The sequence below is a fragment of the Thamnophis sirtalis genome, unplaced genomic scaffold (genome assembly GCF_051295495.1).
Source record: "Thamnophis sirtalis isolate CommonGarterSnake01/CBP01778 unplaced genomic scaffold, rThaSir2_p1.2 scaffold_12, whole genome shotgun sequence".
Taxonomy (NCBI): Eukaryota; Metazoa; Chordata; class Lepidosauria; order Squamata; family Natricidae; genus Thamnophis; species Thamnophis sirtalis.
The window spans coordinates 53848977-53870726 of NW_028261392.1; the positions used below are offsets into that span (position 1 = coordinate 53848977).

Below are 21750 nucleotides of genomic sequence, written 5' to 3' on the forward strand. Positions count from 1 at the left end.
TCCTGTCAGACTTGAGAATATACACAATAGAGTAACTGATATGGCATGTATTCCCCTAGATATAAACACCTCCAAGGGTGTAAATAACCAAGAGTTATCCATACTGTTATCTATACTGCTTATCCATACTCGACAGGTTCAGTTGCTTTTAATGCCACCACACAAAACCTAGCCACCTAGTAAGTTTTTTTTCAGTATATCAGAAAGCAGAAATAGTACATAATTTAAATTGGCGAATTCTGTTTTGATGTTCGTAAGTGGAATAACTAGAGGACTTTGAATATAAAAACAGCACTTCAGAAAAACACGTTTAGTATTTCAACCTGTCCTGAGTTACAAGGACATATTCATAGTCGGTACGGTATCATTTTGTACTTTCTAGTCAGAAGTAATGAGAACATTACATTTGGGATGACGGTACTTGACAAGCTTTGTTTTGATGATTTATGTCAAGCACACATGATCTGTGGCTGTTGCTTGGTCATAGTCCAGAGATAATAATTGGGAGAAAATCCAAGTAGTGAGAGCCTGAAGAGGTGTGTGTTTCTACAATCTATCTGAAATTGGTACAGCCTACATTATTGCATGCCCTGATATTGCATTTAAAATTTTTTCTCTATATATTTTATATCAGCAATCAAATTGAAAACAGATTTTCTGTAACGCTACATTACCTCCACTAGACCGATAAGATCGCATAGATTAGGCCTCCTCCGAATTCCATCAGCCAGCCAGTGTAGACTGGCAACTACCCGGAGGAGAGCCTTCTCGGTGGCTGCTCCAACCCTCTGGAACGAACTCCCCGTGGAGATCCGGACCCTCGCCACCCTTCAGACCTTCCGCGCCGCCCTTAAAATCTGGCTATCCCGGCTGGCCTGGGGTTAAAGACTCTAACCCCTACTCGAATTGTATGACTGTTGAGTTCTTAAATGATGTTGTGCCTTGATGTTGTAAATTGTTTGTCCTCCCCCCCCCCCCTTTGAACTGTGAGCCGCCCTGAGTCCCCCCAGGGAAAAGGGCGGCATACAAATAAAGTGAAACTGAAACTGAAACTGAATTTGAAAGCCTTGTAAAGATATATTCTATAACATTTATAACCCTTACCGGGCAATGCCTACAATTACAAAATGAGGGACATGTTAAATGCCATAGAAATATCTGGAGTTAGGAGGGGAAAAAAAGATGGCACGCTGCTGAGTTTTAACAAGAAGGGGACATAGGAACTAGATGTGATTCATTTTTGTTTTTATTTTTTTTATTTTTTTTACAAAGCAATGATAAAAATTACATGAGATAAATGTTTAAAGACATCTCAGGAAGTCACCAGAATGGATGCTGCCTAGGCTCTGCAGATCCAACCAAGGTGCTGAAAAGCTGAGGCAACAGTGGTCCCTGCCAAACACAGATGTGAAATGGAACCGAGGACTCCAAGATTTCGCTTACTAGGATCTATAAAAATAAGACAGAATATCCATATGGCGTAATACAAATAGCAACATTAACAACTGTTGTGCAAAATTAATTTCTGAAATGCTTTCTTTTCATCCAATAAGTTCTTCTAGATGCTTCAAGGAAATTGTTGTCATCTTCATATACAAAAAACCACCCTTATTACTTATTTATATGACACTATCCGATAACCCGGCGTTGCCCAGGTATTTATTTATAGGGCGGAAATGTCCGGACCAAACATAATTTCTAACATTGGATTTTCCCCCTTACCAGAGGGAGCCTCCTTGTGGAGTACTGTGAAGCCGTTACCATGGCAACTCCACTGTGCTGCACAGTAGAAGCCATTTTATGGCAGTACAATAGAAGCCATTTCAAGGCACAACAGGCTGTATATTAACAGTACACCCAAGGGGTTTTGGGGGTATCTTACCCCCACACTATTTTTGTCCAGAGAATAAGTCTGTACATGCTTTCCACTCATGGCACATGATTCCCAATTTTAAATAAAGGGCTAAGTATCTGCATAGCATTTTTAACTCATGAAGCATTGTTTTCCCAATCACTAGCCCCAGTAGGATGGTCACTTTTACATTTTTGATAGCTGGCTGAGTACAAGAAAAAGCTAAGCAACTAGACATTCAGATATACACATTCAAATTTTCCTCTTCTCTGTTTCTCTAATGATGATTTTCATTCTATTCTCTAGGGCAGAGGTAGTCAACCTTTTTATACCTACCGCCCACTTTTGTATCTCTGTTAGTAGTAAAATTTTCTAACCGCCCACCGGTTCCACAGTAATGATGATTTATAAAGTAGGGAAGTAACTTTACTTTATAAAATTTATAAAGCAGAGCTACAGCAAACCCCTACCGCCCACTATGAAAGCTGGAACGCCCACTAGTGGGCGGTAGGGACCAGGTTGACTACCACTGCTCTACGGAATACTAACACATGGACCTCATTCACAAATATGACGCTTCTCTCTGGTTTAATATAATGTGCAAATTCACTTTATCACTTAGCATTATGGATAGATAAACCCAACATCTTATTTTTGACTTCAAATGTTTTCTGGGAATAATGAAGTCTATACAGATCCATTATATATATTCAGCAGATTTTTATGCAAAATTTGCTGAATAAACCAAGAACAACTTAAAATCACCCTGGATTTTCACAATGCACACAATCAGATTAAAATACATGCCTTAGCAAGATTCATGATCGTCGTTCTAAATTTGGTGATATTTTTTTTTAACAATAACATTTAAAAAATTTTTTTTAATGCTCTGACACAATAATAGCCTCATTTAACCAATAAATAAAATCCTAATGGTCTAGGTAAATTAATTCCAAGTGTGTATTCCCCTATTTCTTTCCATTTTCTGGGGAAAATATAGGACCAGCTTATATCAGGGGTGTCAAACTCAAGGCCATGGAGCCGGTCTGGAAATATCAAAGGACTGGGCTGCAGTGCCTCTGGCGGTTAAAACGGGCCACGTGCGCCCCTCCCCCCCTTGCGCCTTGTTTTCATTCTCCATGGCCTCCTGCCGCACTCTGGGCCACAAACAGGCCCCAAACAGGCCCAAAACAGGCTGAAAAACGGCTCAAAAACAGGCCACATGACCCATTTTTGGCTGGCAGTGTGCCATGGAGGGAGAAAATGAGGCACGGGATGGCACACAGATCACCCATGCCCCATTTTGGCCAGAGGTGCTGCAGGAAGCATCTGTCCTGCCACCATCACCCTGCCAGCCCACAGAGAACTAGAATGCTGATCTGGCCCTCAAAGAAATCCAGTTTGACAACCCTGAGCTATATTGTCTAAAAATAAACTTTAATTATGGATTCAGACTAATCTTGAGATAACAACTCACATTTTGTAAAACAGTATATGGATGTAAAGTGAAGCAGGAGTTTATAAACACCACCACAGAGTTGAAAACAGCTTTGCAAGAAATGACAATTGTAACTCTCGATACAAGGACTCACCTCCTGTGTAATAGCCATAAGCATAGAGTATTCTTCCAATTATCCATGCTATACCAAGTCCTGTAGCAACACGCTATGAAGAATGAATAATTGCACATGAAAGGATGTTTACAATTAAGTGGATATTAAACAGACAGTTTGTCACAACAATTAGGATTTATACTGTGGGAGAATCATTCTGGAAATATATGATTACAGTAGCTAAGAAAGTAAATAAAGACAGGTACAAAACATAAAGCTTACTCCACTATTTCATTTGCTCCAGATTCCTTTTAACACCCTATATTGGGCAAGTGCAAAAACTATGAAGTGACATGATCAGTCCAATTATACTTGCTTTTACCCTGTATAACTTTTACCTTTCTTTCCAACTTTCTCTTTATCAAGTTACATTGTGAGCTTCTTTAATAGTGTGAATTTATGTTGAATGTGACAGAGCACATTCATTGGTTAAAAAGATCAACTTTTTGTGGTCTGATTCATGTTCCTAAGCAATAGCTGTCATCAATACCAATCCAAAAATATTTATTTCATAGACAATCTTCCATAATTCTTAAAATGGAACAGATAGATTACTCTTTAAGAGCTCAAAATATAGAAGAGAATAAAGGGAAAGATCTCCCAAAAGTGATGAAAGAATTATGGATGGCTGTTCTAGAGATCCAACAGTAAGAGATAGGTGTTGAGACAGATGAAATACTTGGATTAAATAAGTATGATGTAAGGAGATGCAAGATCCCAAAGGAGAAACATGAAAGATTTACCAAGTCAATAAGAGTTGAAATTCTAAAAAGGGCAAGAGATGATAGATATAGAATACTTCTTAATATGGTGGCTATTTCATTAAGAATTAGAAAAAAGAGGTAGAAAGTAGGAGTTGGGAAAATAGTATCATGTATACTGATATATAATAGAATATATTATAACAACAATGTATACACAAATGTTAGAAATTGAAAGATTATGATTATGTATATTTAAATAGTATTGTTATCATTAATATTGTGTATAAAGCATATTGACCCAGACAATACACTATTCACTAAGCAGTTATAGATGTTAAAGAAAAATAAAATTATATATAAAAAGAAGTTTCTGTATTTATTTTTTTTGCAATGTAAGTGCTAATTTAAAAAAAAACTTGCAAATCAGGATGCAATATTTTACACTGATGCCAGATGCTGTTTACTGTATGAAAGTTATGTATTTATTAATTACATTTGTTTGTCGCCTATTTCATTATGTGACGACTCTGGGAAGCTTACAACATTAAATAATAAAAAAATACAACAACACGCATACATTAGGAATAAAACATTAAAAAGAATAAAATACTATACAAATACAAATTATCAGCTATAACTAAAAGATAGATGGGTTTGACTATGCAACATTAATTCATCTGCCTCTGGTTTTACTATATTGCCTTAAGTAGCATTAATGGGTTAAAAAGGTACATAAACATCCAATGAACAAGTTGCTAATCATATCCAGACCTAAAAATATTGTTCTTACCGGGTAATAGATCCCACTGATTCCAAGAAAGAACAGGAAGGAAGGATATGTTTCCAAGCTAAAAACACACAGATTTTAAAGTATACTTCATTAATGGGTTTTACTCATTCATGTCCAATTGAACATTATACAGAACTTTACACATCCACAAAAAGAAAGCAGACTACTCTGCTATCCCTTGATACCTTTAGCTTGCCTGCAATCATAATAGTAAACACAAGTAGATTCATTTTACAATTTATAATTTTGCTGTGTTTTTTTTTTTGCACAATATATTCTTGATCACTGTCTTCTCAAGCAGGTGCTTTGCAGTTGTCTAGAATTATATCCAAATGACCAATAGTAGCATTTCATGATATCTAAACACAGAGCAAGCAACATGACAGTCTGCCCCATTTATGTCCTTAGGAGAAAAGGCATATCATGAGTGCTGCATCAAAGTAACCTATATAGATTTCAGGCTTCCACAATTCCACTCTTATGTGCAATGGAATTCAGGTGTCTTCTAGGCACCAAATCTGAAACAAATCAGGAACGAGCACAATCTAATACAGACTACTTACGTGTTCTGGTGTGCCCTCTGGATACAGTTAAAGATATGCCCATTTTCAGGGTCTGTACTGTACATGGTTGGATACTATTGAGGGAAAAAAATAGATACATATATGATGTTATATATATATATACGTATAGCTATATAAATAATATATACATTAATCCAAAGTTTACAGTATATTTTTTGGCATGTATTTTTTTTCTTACTCATACAGTGGACAGAAAATTGGAAAACATATAGACAAATTAAAAATTAAAAAATACATTAATACAGCAAAGAATGATTAATAAAAATAACACTTATAAATAATAAAATACTTTAATAAAGTAAGGTAACTACATTACCATACTTTTGACCACTTTTGTTATGAAAGTAAAAATTAGATATATGAGAAGCATAAAAATATCACAAACCATCTCCGAGATCCTTTTTGGATCAGAAACACACACACCCCTGGAGGGGGGGGGCAGCGTCTCATCAGACCCAGAGGGAGGCAACAGGTCCCTCGCAGGTCGGAGATTTGCCTATGAATCGGAGTCGGGGTGGCAGAATGCAATACGGGTGACAAGATGCTGGCTTTTTGTCAAAGCAAATTAAACAGGAGGGTGTGGAAGAGATGAAAGACTGGTAAGAAAATTTATCTAACCCACAGCCATAAATCAAACCTGGAAAAGGCAAAGAAATCTTGAGAATATGAATAATATTGATGGTAAGATTGGGACTTTTTCAAAAAGAAAGAAAGAAAGGAAAATGGAGGGTTGAAACACCAGACCCCCCCAAAAGCTATTTGCTTGAAACAATTTCAGACAGAAAGATAAAAAGCAGAGAAGTGATAAACCCACTCAATTATAAACTCTAAATTTGGTTTTGGATTTGAAATAGAAACCAAATATTTCATAGGATTTACTTTTACTTTGTTTGAATTTCTTCTTCCAACTAACATAATCAAGAAAAAAGCACTTCTTCTCACTGATAACGGATAACTTAACCTTGATTGTGCGGGAAGTTTTAATTAATCAACTGCCATAGATCAGAACTTGGAAAAGCAGGAGGCAAAAGAGAAACGTACCCAGTTTTGGCTGTTTGCAAGCTTGTTCCAATTGATATATTTTGAGCAGGTATTAAGGGAAAGAATAATAACTCAAGAGCTGGGAAATAAAAGGGTTTTTTTTCCTCTTTCTTCTTTTTTTTCTGCAAAAGACTGAGATGGCCTCAGCTTCTCTTCCAGTTTCAAAGTAGTTGAATTAACTAAATTTATGGTGGACCAGAATCTTGAAATAAGACTTGTATAACTAACTGCAATTTTGGAACTGGGCATTAACGAAGAACAAAAGACCAAGATGGCTTTTTCCCACAGCAGTTGAAGTAGATAAATTTAAGGTGGATTAGAACTCTGAAATAAGAATTGTATAACTAACTATAACCTTGGAACTGGACATCATGGAAAATTGGGAATTTGAAGAACTATGTGAAATTATAAAAATAAGCATAAATCAGTAAAATCATTAAAATCAAGCCTAAATATAATTCTGAACCCAGAGAAGCAGATATCTAAAGAATAATTTAAAGGAGGGGGGGGGGCAAGACAATGAAGGGGTAGAAATGGAGGGAAACAAAAAGCAGACCAAAAACTCCATAGGTCTTGGCAGTGGTATAGGGAAAACTGTAAAAAGGTTTGAAGGTTTGAAGGTTTGATTCGACTTGTATGCCGCCCTATTCCCGAGGGACTCAGGGCGGCTAACAAAACCAAGGGAGGGGGGAGGGAAGGACGACACAAAAAGGAAAACCACAACAAAAACAAACAACAGTACAAAACAGTCTAAAAGGTTTCAACACGCATACCCATTCGAGTAGGGGATGGGACTCAGCAGCCCCAGGCCTGCTGGAACAGCCAGGTCTTGACGGCTTTACGGAAAGCCTGAAGGGTGGTGAGGGTCCGAATCTCCACGGGGAGATCGTTCCAAAGGGCCGGAGCAGCCACAGAGAAGGCCCTCCTCCGGGTGGTTGCCAGCCGACATTGGCCGGCCGATGGAATTCGGAGGCCTAATCTGTGGGATCTAATGGGTCTTTGGGAGGTAATCAGCAGGAGGCGGTCTCTCAAGTACCCAGGTCCTCCTCCAAAAAAGAGGAGGTGTCCCAACAAAAGGAAATAAAAAGCAGACAAAAGTGATTTTGGGGTGTGGCATAAGGAAAATTGAAGTAGAGGATTATGCCCCAACAAAGAGAAATATAAAATATCCTTTTGAGGGTGGCTTGGGGAAAATTGATGAGAGTGGATGTGTCAAAACAAAGAAAAGGGAGAAGACAGGAACAGAGAAGTGGGACAAAAGACTTACTAGGAAAAAAATCAAATAGATATGGGAAAATATAAAGCAAGATAAGGGTTTTATTCCTAAATATGACAATAAAATGGAGTTTCTAACTGGGTGAATATAATAATGGAAAGATAACCAAACAAAGCCCAAAATATATGGAATGTCAATAAATATGAAACTGATATGGGGAGGTTGTAAAGCAGAAGTTTGTGATTCACTTTTATACATGATAATTAAACTGAGTTGCGAATTGACTGAAAATGACAATAGAAGGACAACTAAGCATGTTAAAACATGAAACATATGAAACATGGATATATTATATAACTTTTAAGATGATGAATAAAATGTGATGTTTACTGCTTGTTATTCTATATAATAGATTAAGGGAATTGTAACGAACATTGAACAGTGAGGTTTGCCATTTATAGACAATTAAGGATAATCTAATCCAAGATATGGAAAAATGGAGAGGGAACGTGAAATACACCTACAATGGGAAACTATTGAGATTTAAAGACAGAATCACAAATTGGGGGCATGTAAGTATGTATAATTATATAAAGATAATGATGAGAATAGCTGGGAACTGTAACCAGGTCTACATCTCGACCAAAATTAGACTTGGGGAGGGGGGGGGGTTAAAAGCACAATGACTATATATGTATACTTTTTGTTCTATTTTTTTTAAAGGAGGAGAATATATGTTAAAATTAAATATGTATATTGAAAAGGAACTATAAATACCATCAACACAAAATGAAGCTTGCTCACAAGCTGAAATACACCAAGTAAATGACATGAAAAGTGGGAAGAAAAGGAGAGAGGTAAGGGAAGAAGAGAGGGATAGGAGAGACGGCAAGGAGGGGGGAACAGGAGAAATGAGGAGTGGAAATGGGAGCGAGGAGGAGAGAGGAAGGGGAAGTATAGATGGGAAGGATGACAGAGGGAAGAAAGGAGGTAGGGAGGGGGAGGGGAGAGGGAGAAGAAAGTGATGGATAAGGTACAAATATGATGTATGGAGAGCAGAATAGCCAATAATTGTTTCTGGGGAGTTGATGGTAAGATGAATTGATGTAAACATTTAATAATACAATACGATGCTGGCTATGTAATAGTATACATGTAAATTATATGTTAGGAAAATGAAAAAAATAAAAAACTTTACCAAAAAAATATATCACAGAACCATAGAATTGTGAAGTTGAAAGCAATCAAAAATATCATCAGTCTAACATTCTATAATGTGCAGGAAACTAATCAACTGTATTCATAAGTGGGGAAAGATCAATATTCTCTTAGAAACCTCCAGAAATGGATAACTTACAACCTCCATTGATTAATTGTACAGATCTTGCCCCCTGAAGTTTTTCCTTGTGTAAAACCTAAATAGCTGCACTCACAATAATTATTTCTGGTTCTAACTTCTGTTCCAATGGAAAATACTTTCTTACCATCTTTCCCATGGCACATTTTTACAAATCTGAATGCTGATATCAAATATCCTGTTTGTTTCTCCAACCTTTCTTCAAAATTTGATTACATAAATATTATTCAAATTCAACTTCTGTGACCTGTGTATATGTGCACGTGTGCATGCACACACAGACACTGCTTCCCCTATGATGTTTTCGATTTCTCAACCACTATTTGTTTACATTTATTGGCTGCCCTACTCCAACGGACTATTGGTGGCATACAGAACTAGAAAAAACATAATAAAAACATTAACTCAGAATGACAGCCAGACTAAAAGGATCTAATAAGCAACAAAATCAAAACAAAACATGAGTTTTTAATAAACATTAACCATGGATGGGGACCAAAGCCAGATTTTCAAAACTTCCCAGAATCCTGGGAGAGAGGGTGGTGTCAGATCCCTAAAAATGCCATGCAAGGGAGTCAATTTATTGGCAGTGTCTGTGACAACTGATATTTTATAACTGGTTTCCTAGTGCCAAAATGCCTGAGATCCCATCACCTTTAGGGGAATGTTTATGATGGCAGTGTGGGATGTTTTATTTTAATGTCTAACGGAAGATAGCCATGGGAATGTATGTTTATTCGGCTCTCAGGGCAGTTGATAAAGGGAACATTTTCACACTTGTGTATTGGCTAGAATCTGCATTCTAACAAAGGGGAGGGTTCACTACGACTTTAATTCTACTTGCACTGCCTAAGGGGATTCAGATGTTGCTTTGCCTTTAATGGCTTCCATTTTGAAATAATCTATTTCAAGAGTCTTCACTTTCTTAAGTTAGGAGAGGAGCCCTTACAGGTGCTATCTTTATTCTGGGGGGATGCTGTTCTGGGGAGGGGGAGAGGAGGCATGTTTTAGTTCCACAAGATGACAATGTCTAATGGAGGGACCTGTAACGCATCCCCTCTGCTGAAATATACTGAGTGGGCAAAACAAATTGGGAAATAATCAGTCTCTCACATCCAGGCCCTATGCCATATAGAGCTTTAGGGATAACAGCAACATCTTGAATTGCTGTCAGGATCCAACTGGCAGCCAATGCATCTCATGGAGTAATGATGACATAGGTGCACCCAAACAGACAGCCATTACTTCTCACACTGCTACGTTTTGAACTAGCTGTCAGTTCAAAGCTTTCATATGGTCTTCAAGAGCAGCCCCATATAGAGTGTATTACAACACGCTATATGTGAGGTGACCCCGGGCTAGTCTACCGTCCTAGTATTTTCTGCTGATCCAATTTCTAATCAGCATGGACCTTTACTTTTTGAGAATTGCCCCAACCAACTAGATAGTGCTAGCTTGCTAGGCAGACAATACATTGCAGTAAATCCAAAAAAAAGTGATTAGTAGAATTGCTGCAACATATCGTTACCATACATGATACAGTAATTTGACTTTCTAGTGATAATAACTACAAGAATAGTCCAAGTGATAAATCTAATTCTTTAGAAGTGAAATCCTGATCAGAACAAGATGACTTTTCCCTAAGAAAAAATAAACCTCCCACTAATTTGTCTCACTTGTCTAGACTAAGCTATTGGCTCTCAGAAAACACTAGGTCCGTGATGGTGAACATATGGCACAAGTGCCACAGGTGACACATGGAGCCATATCTGCCAGCACATGAGCCGTCAGCTCCAGCGCGCATGCACATGTCAGCCAGCTGGCTTTGGCCTAGCAGAGGGCCGAGGGAGGCCATTTTCGCCCTCTCCAAGCTTCAGGACTGCCTCCAGAGCCTGGGGAGGGCGAAAAATGTGCCCAAACTACCAGAAGTTCGGAAATTATCTGTTTCCTGCTTCCGGAGGGCCTCCGGGGGAGGCTTTGCATTGTGGGAGTTGGCATGTGTGCGCGCTATCGTGCGCTCGGGCTCGCATTTTTGGCACCAAGAACAAAAAGGTCAGCCATCACTGCACAAGGTCATATTGATTAATATAAAATGAGGAAAAAAGAGAGGAAGGGTCAGTTGTTTATGCAGCTATCATACCTGTATAACTAAATAACTTTAAAGCTTTTTAGCACTTACATGCTATATAAAACAAAGCAGAATATGCATATTATACCTATCCTAAGGCAGAAATACCTAGCATTACATTTCAGAATTGACATCTAAATATAAGCAAAACCTCTGCTTCTCAACTCAAGCCAAGGGATGCGCCCATGGTACTGAAAGTGGCAGAGAAGTCCAAGAAAAGTAACAGAGCCATACACTCTGTCCACTGTCACTGTTCTGCTACATTTCAGTTTCTGTATTAAAACAAGACCTGAAACCTGAAGTATACAAAATATTTCAAACTGTAACCTCACTGGAAGCATTCCAATCCCATCCAGCTTCCCTGGTTTTACAAAAACAGCTAATGGGTTCATTTTAAGAGCACACCTCCAGTTGAAACCAGAGAGAATTACATCCTGAGTATCAGTTTCAGACGTAATGATTTGATCAACAACTATTCACATACTTCGTCCAGAACAGAAAAGTTTTACCTACTAAAATTTTCTCTTCTATACAATTATCAAATATTTTATGCAAAATGGGGTGAAGGTTTTGAGGTTTTTTTTAAATAGTGGATTTTTAACTGTGAACTGTTGTATGCTGCCCAGCGTTATGGTGTGTTGGGTGGCTAGAGGAGACAAAGAAATTTTGCAACAGATACGTACTTGGATGATTCAGCATTTACTTGGAGATGGTGGAAAAGCTTAGAAATAAAGGAACACTTTCACCTAAATCTGAGGAGAAATGAAAACTGAGAGAATATAGGAACAGTTCTTCTTCTACTGCTACTTTTGCACTACTAAAAATTATGTCTACTTGTCAAATATTTCCCAATCCTGCTTGTTGTTAGTTAGGTTTCTCAGTTACTGCATTGAAAGTGGAGTATATACATCGGCTATCTCTCTTCTCAATTGCAGTATCGAAGGAGTAGATTCTTGGGCAAAATGTGTTCTCCCTTTTATTCCACCCGCACCCCACCCTACCCTACCCCAAGATTCCCAAGAAAGGGAGGGAGACTACAAGTAGGAAAGACTTCTACCATCCATGGCATGAGCCATCTGTAAGAATATGTGCACCATCCTGGGGCACAAAAATGAGAACATCCCATCTGTGGTCTAAAAACAGAACATCTGAAGGTGTTCCAAATCTGGTACAGTTCCTTCATGACTAAGTAACAAATGTGAATTTGGCAGTCCAGGTATGATTTGCTAAGGACAGAACACAGCTGCTTGTGTATTAGGCAGAACTCCCATAGTATAGAAGATAAGTTACCGTATTTTTTGGAGTATAAGATGCACTCCCCCCCCCCTAAAAGAGGCTGAAAATTATTAGCTTTTTCAAAGCTTTTTTTCAGCCCTAATGAGATGTTAACATTAGCACCTCATTTGGGCTGAAAAAAAGCTTCTAAAGCATAGCTGATTGTCTGAGGGAGCAGCAATGAGAAAAGCAGGCAAAGCAGGAAGGAAAGATCGCTTCACTCGTTAGCACCTCATTAGGGCTGAAAAAAAAACTTCGAATATTTTTACTGCAACATACTGTTGGAAAAATTTCCCGGTTTGTTCCAGCTGGGAGACGTTGATAGCGAAAAATTTGAAGGTAACAGGCTAAAGCAGGTTTTATTACAGAAGGGCAATACAGCAAAAGTGACCAGCGTTCCTGTCTTGCAAGATGGTTTTGGGGGTTCTGAGTTGTGGTTTTATTGTTTTTTTTTACCCTGGGTCAATGCAAGTTGAGGGTTCATTCTTTTGTTTCTGATGTCTGTCCAGAGCTTCCCTTCCTGCCTTAAGAGCTACTTCTTTTGTCCAGTTTCTATTTTGGGGAGATAATCCTCTCAAAGGCAAGGCAAAGTGTTCCTGTGACTAGTGATTTCTATTCTTTTGGGGATAATCCCTTTAAGGGCAAAGGAGGAATTTTTCCTATCCACTATCTTGAGTTTTCTCAATGGTTTCCTTCAGGCAAGTGCTGGGCTGGTTTGTTGATTCAGCTTTGTTACATTTTTACCAGGTGTGAAGTGTGTTTGGCTGAATGCCCTGACATCTAGTTAAACTTATTAACAGTTTCCCTGGCCACCTGGGGAAATAAAAAAGTGGCAAAAAATGTTGTTTTATTATACTATTGTGTTTGCTTGCTTTTCTGGTGCTATGGGCATAAAAATGTGGTAAACATATGATAAAAATATGGGAGCTTCACCCAGGTGGGGGGCACCAAGGTAAATCTGATAGGCAGAATTTTTTCCCCCTATTTTCCTCCCCAAAAACTAAGGTCTGTCTTATACTCCGGTGCGTCTTATACTCCAAAAAATACAGTAAATATAACAAGATGTAAACTAGATCACATACAGAGGAAATGCTGCTCATGGGAACCTTTCTATTTAATGTAGCTTCCTCCATCAGGATGTTTTCTCTGTATTGGAATCCTGACCTTTCAATTTCAAGCACCTCCTCTTGACTGATACAAATTTTACAGTTACTTTAATTTAGCTAACAGCAGCTCTCATTTTCATTATCTGCTTACAGGTAATCCTCACATAATAGTTGGTTTGACTTTGTAAGAAGTTGGCAGGAAATGTTGCAAATCATGATTATGTGACTGCAGGATCCTGCAAGTTATTATTATGAACTGGTGGCTAAATGCTCAAATTGCAATCATGTGAGCCAGGATTGCAGCAACAGCTGCAACTAGAAGTCTCCCATATTCAGCATCATCATAACTTCAAACACTGAATAAGTGATCATTCAACAAGAACCCTCTGGAACGACCTCCCCGTTGAGATCCGGACCCTTACTACCCTCCCGGCCTTCCGTAAAGCTACTAAGTCCTGGCTGTTCTGGCAGGCCTGGGGCTGTTGAAGAATCCAGCCCCACTTTAATTGTGAATGTTGTTGTATTTTAAATTGTTTTGTCTTATTTATCCCCCTTCCCTTCTTATTGTAAGCCCCACGGAGTCCTCCGGAAGTGGGCGGCATACAAAATCAATAAACTAAACTAAACTAAACTACTGAAGAGTTGGGGTTTTGGATACAGGAATTCCTTGATTTCAGATTTGTTCAGTGACCAAAGTTACAATGGTGCTGAATGGAGGGACTTATGAATAGGTCCCAAAGTTAAGGCTGTTGCAGCACCCCACAGTCATGTTATCAAGATTCATGTATTTCACTGCCAGCCTGCCTGCAGAGGTGCTTTAACTCCCCTATCAATACCTTTCTGGCAGACTGAACTTTGTGACCTCTGAAACTCTAGTTGACCTTTGCTATCTTTCCCCTCACTGCTGAACAAGCATGCATGCCCAGCCTGAATACGGTTCACCCACAAATGCACGAACGACAAAAGCGCACCTGACTAAACAGTGGTGACAAAAGCGTGCCAACAAAAGCGTGCCGACGAATGAGCACTGAAGTGCGCCGACAACAGCGCGTCGACAGAAGCGCGCTGTAATCCTAACCCTAACCTTAACTTAAATTGCGCTTCTGTCGGCGCGCTGTTGTCGACGCGCTGTTGTCGGTGCGGTTTTAGCGCCGCGCTTTTGTTGGCACGCTTTTGTCGTTCGCGCATTTGTCGGGTCACGCCTGAATACAAGATATGGAATACAGAGTTGGAAGGGATCATGGAGATCTTCTAATCCAATCCAACCCCTGCTTAAGCAGGAGACCCTATAGTATTTCAGACAAATGTCTAATTTCTTCTTTAAAAACTCCAGTGAAGGTGCAACCATTAACTTCTAAAACAGTGGGTCTCAACCTTCCTAATGCCGCAACCCTTTAATACAGTTCCTCATGTTGTGGTGACCCCCAACCATAAAGTTATTTTATGTTTTCCATATTTTTTTGAAAATAAGTGTTTTCCGATGGTCTTAGGCAACCCCTGTGAAAGGGTCGTTCGACCCCCAAAGGGGTCCTGACCTACAGGTTGAGAACCACTGTTCTAAAAAGAAGCCATTCCACTGATTGATTGCTATAACTGTGAGGAAATTTCTTCCTCGTTCTAGGATGGTTCTCTCCTTGATTAGTTTCTATCCATTGCTTTTTGTCCTGCCTTCAGGTGCTTTGGAGAATATCTTGACACCCCCCCCCTCTTCTTTGTGGCAGCCGCTTAAGACACTGCAAACTGCTATCATGCCCCTTCATGAGGTAGCTGCTAGATGCCAGAGGCTTTCTTCCCCACAGAATACATAGCAGTTTCCTCATGAGACTGGAGTTAGACTTTGCATTGTGTTGCAGCTCAGGAGTTTCTTGCAGCCCCAGAGCCATGGCATGCCATATAGCCCTTGAGCTGCAGCATATTCTTTCCCTGGCCTCCTTGATATCATGCTGCACTTCAGCACCTCCCAATTTGCATGCAACGTGCACTGGCCTTCAAGGGCTTATGTGCTACACAATACACTTGCTACTTGGTGATCCACAAGTCAAGGCAGCTGGCACTGTAGGGATTGCTGTTGCTAAGTGATAGTCTCATGGCATCATGTTTTAACTACTGGTACTTTTCTAAGCAATGGAAATTCCAGCCCCAACTGTGGTTGTAATGCCTTGAGAAATGCCTTATCGCTTCATTGGCACTTACTGACTTTACTGATTTCTGCAGTCCAAATCTTTATTCACGTTATCTTTCAAAATTGTAAGTGGTATGGATCCAATTTATTGGAACGAAATTTGTGCTCTTAAATTAAAGACACCTAAGGCCCCCTATATAAATCAGGTTGATAGATTCTCACTGGATCTTGTAATAGTTCTGAATTCCTTCCCCATGGGCTATGAATGTTTTAAAACTGGTTACTTGTTTTACCTGTTTATTCTTTATTATTATACAATATATTAATTATTTTTAAAAACGTTGTTTCCTGAAAGATGAAGCACAGTATTTTACATAATTCAACTGGAAGTATTCACAACATTTCTACAAACACACACACACATTTCCTTTCAGGAAATGCTAGAGTTTCTGCCTCCAGAAATAGCTAAGTAGGGGAATTCTGGGAAAATCACCCATGCTTACCTCCACATGATATTTCTTGCGTGCTTTCGACACATTTACTGCAAGGTGTGTTATCAAGACAAAACTGGCAGTACCAGTGAGAATCACATAGCCATATTCTTTTGAAAAAACCACCATTTCGGCCCTATGAAGAAAGTTCAAAGTAGTACATTAGTGCATGTTCATTCCAATATACAGTAGGTAAGAATATATCATCTGATATAAACAGGTAATGATTATATTCTTTCTCCCAGAAGAGAACATTAAAAAAATATAAGAGTAAAGAAAGTGAGATCAAAATGGAGGCTGATTTCTACAGATTAGCACTTCTGAAGCTTGTTCTTGGGCCCATCATTGTCAAATCCAACAACCAACTTTTTCCCCATCCTGAAATAAATTAAACCTTCCTAAAGAGAAAAGTTTTAAAGGCACAAGAAAACAGAAACAAATAAGGCAGCTTTACGGTAATATTCACATCTCTTCTGTGTAGCTTCATTACACATCCTACAGGAGAAAACATATGTTAAATCTTTTAAGAACTTTGGTAGATTGAAAGCATACCAATTTCATCACTGGGAAGCTGAGAGTTCTTTATTCTTTCCATTAATGCCGCTAATTTTGAAAATAAAAATAGAGTAATAGAGTAACTTTCACCAGGAGTGGGTTGCTGCCAGTTTGGCGAGGATTGGGCAAACTAGTAGTAGCAGCGACGGGACATTCCGCCCACCCTCCCGGACACTTCTGCACATGCGCAAAAGCGGCGCATGCGAGTGGAACCTAACTGGTAGTAGGTAAATTGGCAACGCCCCTCTGACTTTCACCCAGGATGGGTTTTCTCACGCTTCAGTTTTCTCAAGTTTGGGTTTTCCTAGGGATCTCCTTTCTAACTATTAGCTAGAGCATGGGTGTCAAACTCGTGGTCATATTGCCTCACGTGATGTTTCACGACATTTTCCCCCTTCATGGAGCTGGGGTAGGCATGGCTTATCCGTGATGCATCTGGCCTGTGGGCTGCCAATATGACAACCCTGATGCTAGAGCCAACCAAACTGATATCATCTGCTGGGCATTCAGGTACCTATATCATAATACATTCCAAGAAATTCTGTGAGTCTTGTTTCAAGACTTTGTAGTTGTAGTTGTATGCCGCCCACTCCCAAAGGACTCCGGGCGGCTCACAATAAACAAGGGAAGGGGATAAATAGACAAAACAACACTTTAAAATATACAACATTCACAGTTACTGTGGGGCTGGATATTTCACAAGCCCCCCGGCCTGCTGGAGCAGCCAGGACTTGGTGGCTTTGCGAAAGGCTGGGAGGGTAGTAAGGGTCCAGATCTCCACGGGGAGGTCGTTCCAAAGGGCTGGAGCTGCAACAGAGAAGGCTCTCCCCCGGGGAGTCGCCAGCCAACATTGGCTGGCAGATGGAATCGGGAGGAGGCCTAACCTGTGAGATCTAATCGGTCTATGGGAGGTAATTGGCAGGAGGCGGTCTCTCAGGTACAAACAAAACATGTTTAGATTGCGCGGAAAGTAAACAAGCACAAAGGGACATCAGTGTAAAGTCACAAGGAGCACAAATTATTCTACAAACCAGAGTTTAGCATGATTTAAAACTCAAGTCAGAAAAAAATATACAGTAACTGGTTTCCTGGAGATTATTTAGAGATTTTTACCCAAAGCTTTCTTCTTTTGCATTTGGTGTTCTGATATTAATGATTTGTTTCACCTGACAATCTAGCTAGAATTATGAATTATAGAATAGCATGGGATTGAAATAACAAATGCCTTAGAAAATTTAAAAAAAACATTTTTCTAGAAAACAAGATAATATTCCTTTTAAAATAAGTGCCTAAACAGAGCCTATGCTGGTTAACTGTCCCTGAGTGATTACTTAAAAAATGATAACTTTGTAATAATTCTAAATGCTTATGCACAGGAGACAAATTTCTGGGTATCGACTTGGCCAATAAAGGGTATTCCAATATTCCAATAAAGGTGAGTCCTAAATGAGCTAAAAATGAAGACTATTTCAAAAATCTCCAATTTACAGGATTCAGTCATAATTCCAAACTATTGTCCCAATTCATCTGCCTTTCATAATTTTCGTGTCCTTACGTAAAACCAATATAAGTTCTAGTATATGCTGATACAGTACTTAAAGCTGCAACCTCGGTGTAAATGAAGTTGCATTTTTATATTATGTGAGCAAAGATATATTTGGGACTAAATTGAATTTTCCTCAAGCTTACTCTCTTACAAATCTCACCAAGCCCTACCAGCAGTAGCCGTAACCACTATGAATAAATTCAGTAAAACAAGCAGTGTAAATCCTTGTTATCTGAAATATTTGCAAAGGGAGATTCAAACCGGTAGGTGATGAGTTCAAGGTCCAACTTAAGCATGAAAGTGGGGTGGATGACTTTGAACCAACTACCCTCTCTAACCCCAACCCATCTCACAAAGTTGTTGTGGGGAAAATAAAAGGAGGAAAGAATATTAGGTACCCGTAAATTCAATCCCCTTCAATTATTTATAAAATAAAAGCAGGATACAAAATATAAAGAACACTGCAGGCAGCTGTTTCCTATGCCTTCTTTATTTTCTTCTAGATATCCTAGTAACTAAGCAACATTGTATTAAAATATGAAATAATTCAAAATCTGGGTAAACAAAAACTGATTTTAAAAACATAGCAAGTTGCTTTCTCTCTGTAGGCAGTCTTTCAAAAAACAATTCACGAAGCAGAACAGCCTACCCTCCTCTTCTTCTCCTAGTTTAAGCTTTAAAAACTATCCTTTTCTTGCTCTCTGCTCTTCTGTGCTTCCATATCACACCAAAACCAGAACTGTGAAGCCTGACTAGCACAGAACTTCAGGCCCATTTTTTTTTTCTTTTGCTGCACGTTCCTGAAATGTACAAGTTTGGAGCTTACTTGCTTGAAGGAAACAATTGTGTGCTGCAAAAATTCTAATTGCAAATTATGTAATAGCTACTATACGACAATACTGTATATGTTTATAAATATTATTACAACCTAAATGACAATTTAATTTAAGAGCCGAGGTGGCGTAGTGGTTAGAGTGCAGTACTGCAGGCCACTTCAGCTGACTGCTATCTGCAGTTCGGCGGTTCAAATCTCACCGGCTCAAGGATGACTCAGCCTTCCATCCTTCCGAGGTGGGTGAAATGAGGACCCAGACTGTGGGGGCGATATGCTGACTCTGTAAACTGCTTAGAGAGGGCTGAAAGCCCTATGAAGCGGTATATAAGTCTAACTGCTATTGCTATTGCTAATTAATGAACTATAGAAATAGTTTATGTAAATATGAATATTTATTATACCAATACGGAAATGCTGTAATGACTTGAAGTTTGTGTTTTGTTTTTTAATGTTTAAATGTTTAATTATTTTTTTTTAAATTCTAATTTCATTATATTTCGGCTAAAAGAAAGATACTTTCCCCCATAATGAGAAGCGTTAAGGACCCCATATATACCTACAAGCCCTAAACACCTACAGCACAGCCAAGCTAACCTCAACTAAAGGGGAAATTCCTGGCAGTGAGAACAACAACAACAAGTTTTAAAGCAGAACCCGGAGAGGAAGAATTTGGTCCCAAACAATGCACCTACTGAACCGAGGTGGCGCAGTGGTTAAATGCAGCACTGCAGACCACTTCAGCTGACTGTTATCTGCAGTTCAGCGGTTCAAATCTCACCGGCTCAGGGTTGACTCAGCCTTCCATCCTTCCGAGGTGGGTAAAATGAGGACCCGGATTGTTGTTGGGGGCGATATGCTGACTCTGTAAACCGCTTAGAGAGGGCTGAAAGCCCTATGAAGCGGTATAGAAGTCTAACTGCTATTGCTATTGCTAACTGCTACCTCTTTAGGGACAGAAATAAGCAATGGCGGTATCCGTATTTTGTGACAAACAGCAGAACTGTGGTTCACGCTACACTCACCAAATGCTACTTTAAAATACGGCTGGCTAGTCGGGAACAATATGAAAGCGCTTCCAGACCTCCCGCAGGTTTTGCAGAGAGCAGACAGAGCTAAAGTCTGCAAGGACGATTCCGGTGTAAATTCAAGAGCTCAACCGCCTCAACCTCACAGGTGTGGAGTCAGGAGCAATTCCCCCCACTCCCCCCCCCCGGGAAGGACAGGCAAAGAAAGCGTCTTTACGACGATTAGCCGCCAAGTCCCCCTACCAGCGGCCTTCGAAAAGGCTTTCCCTGCAAGAGGGCAGGCGCTCACCCTTCTCTGCGTGCTGATTCGGCAATCAAAGGGCCAAGGCAGTAGGACCGTACAGCAGCCGTTCAGCCGAGTCACCTTCCTCCTGTTAGCGGGAAGCCCAACACCTTTCAGGAGAGCCTGAAATAGCTCCGCCCCGAGCAGAAAGAGGTTCCTGTGGGCGCCGCGAGTTCTTCCTCTGACTCCAATGTTCGTTCTTTCTTGATGCTCTATGCAGTGTTTTTCAACCTTGGCCACTTGAAGATGTCTGGACTTCAACTCCCAGAATTCCCCAGCCAGCGAATGCTGGCTGGGGAATTCTGGGAGTTGAAGTCCAGACATCTTCATGTGGCCAAGGTTGAAAAACACTGCATGGGTGCTCTTTGCTCTTCGCTGTCATTCGGGCGTCCAGATTTGTGCCGCTCAGACGCTGTAGACATGATAGTGCTGGTGGCTTTTCAGTCTTGCAAACGGTGGTTAAAATGGATGGAGGGGAAACAAGTTCTCGTAATACTTGCAATACTTCAATTTAACTTCTCTAGAATTTTGCTGTTTCCAGGACGATGGGCCCCCTTGGGGCACTATAAAGGCAGGATTAACACACACACCCCCGGCCGCCTGTTTTGGCTTAATCTTTTTTACCAACTGTTCTTTCACTTATTTGGGATACGTAGCGATTAAGTCTCAACTACTACTACTATTTGTCCCATCAGATCCATCTTGCACTAAATCTCCATTACTGTATTCTGTCATTAAAGGGGCAGAGTTCCGCAGCCCCGGATATACATGTAGGTGTGTTCATGTGCAAATAATAGTGAAACATGAGGCACGCTATTGCACAAATAAATTTACAAAAATAAATTCACACACATGTTTATATTTTTGAGTTATTCTTTTAAAAAGCTATACAAATCTCTACAACTCAGAGAGATAAGAGTTTTTACACTGAAATCCAAGCACTTAAAATTCAATTTATTTTATGCATGTAGATAAATTCCCTGGTACACCTGAGTAGTTCAGATTCCCATGTAGTCTTCACTTCAACCCAGTCTGGTTGGATTTGTAGCCCTATTAGTGCTCTAATGATGTTTAGTTGATATAGCAGGGCAGTGAAATGTGATCCTTCCATGATAATTGCTTATTTCTCCTCCTAGCAAGCAGGCTTGCTGGTCTGATTACCCTGATATTCATTCTCTAAAGCAGGAGTCCCACCTCCCACCCCCATTGGCCCAAGAGGATGCAAGA

The 21750-nt window shown here is 39.6% G+C and overlaps 1 protein-coding gene across 1 annotated transcript; it reads right to left on the bottom strand.

Moving 5' to 3' along the window:
- Positions 1 to 1228: 1228 nt before the first annotated feature.
- Positions 1229 to 20743, bottom strand: MGST3 (microsomal glutathione S-transferase 3). Its single transcript, XM_087726603.1, has 6 exons — positions 20530 to 20743; positions 16292 to 16415; positions 5523 to 5596; positions 4960 to 5017; positions 3445 to 3517; positions 1229 to 1449 (listed from the first exon to the last, which is right to left on the bottom strand). Exons 2-6 carry the CDS (start codon positions 16406 to 16408, stop codon positions 1340 to 1342), a joined length of 432 nt encoding a protein of 143 aa, XP_087582729.1. The 5' UTR covers positions 16409 to 16415; positions 20530 to 20743; the 3' UTR covers positions 1229 to 1339.
- Between the last annotated feature and the right edge of the window lie 1007 nt (positions 20744 to 21750).

Coding starts and splice junctions, on each gene's coding strand:
- MGST3 (XM_087726603.1), bottom strand. CDS start 16,408: ATGGTGGTTTTTTCAAAAGAATATGGCTATGTGATTCTCACTGGTACT. Junction 5,018..5,522: donor CAGAGGGCACACCAGAACAC/GTAAGTAGTCTG, acceptor GTGTGTTTTTAG/CTTGGAAACATATCCTTCCT. Junction 1,450..3,444: donor TTATGGCTATTACACAGGAG/GTGAGTCCTTGT, acceptor TTATTTTTATAG/ATCCTAGTAAGCGAAATCTT.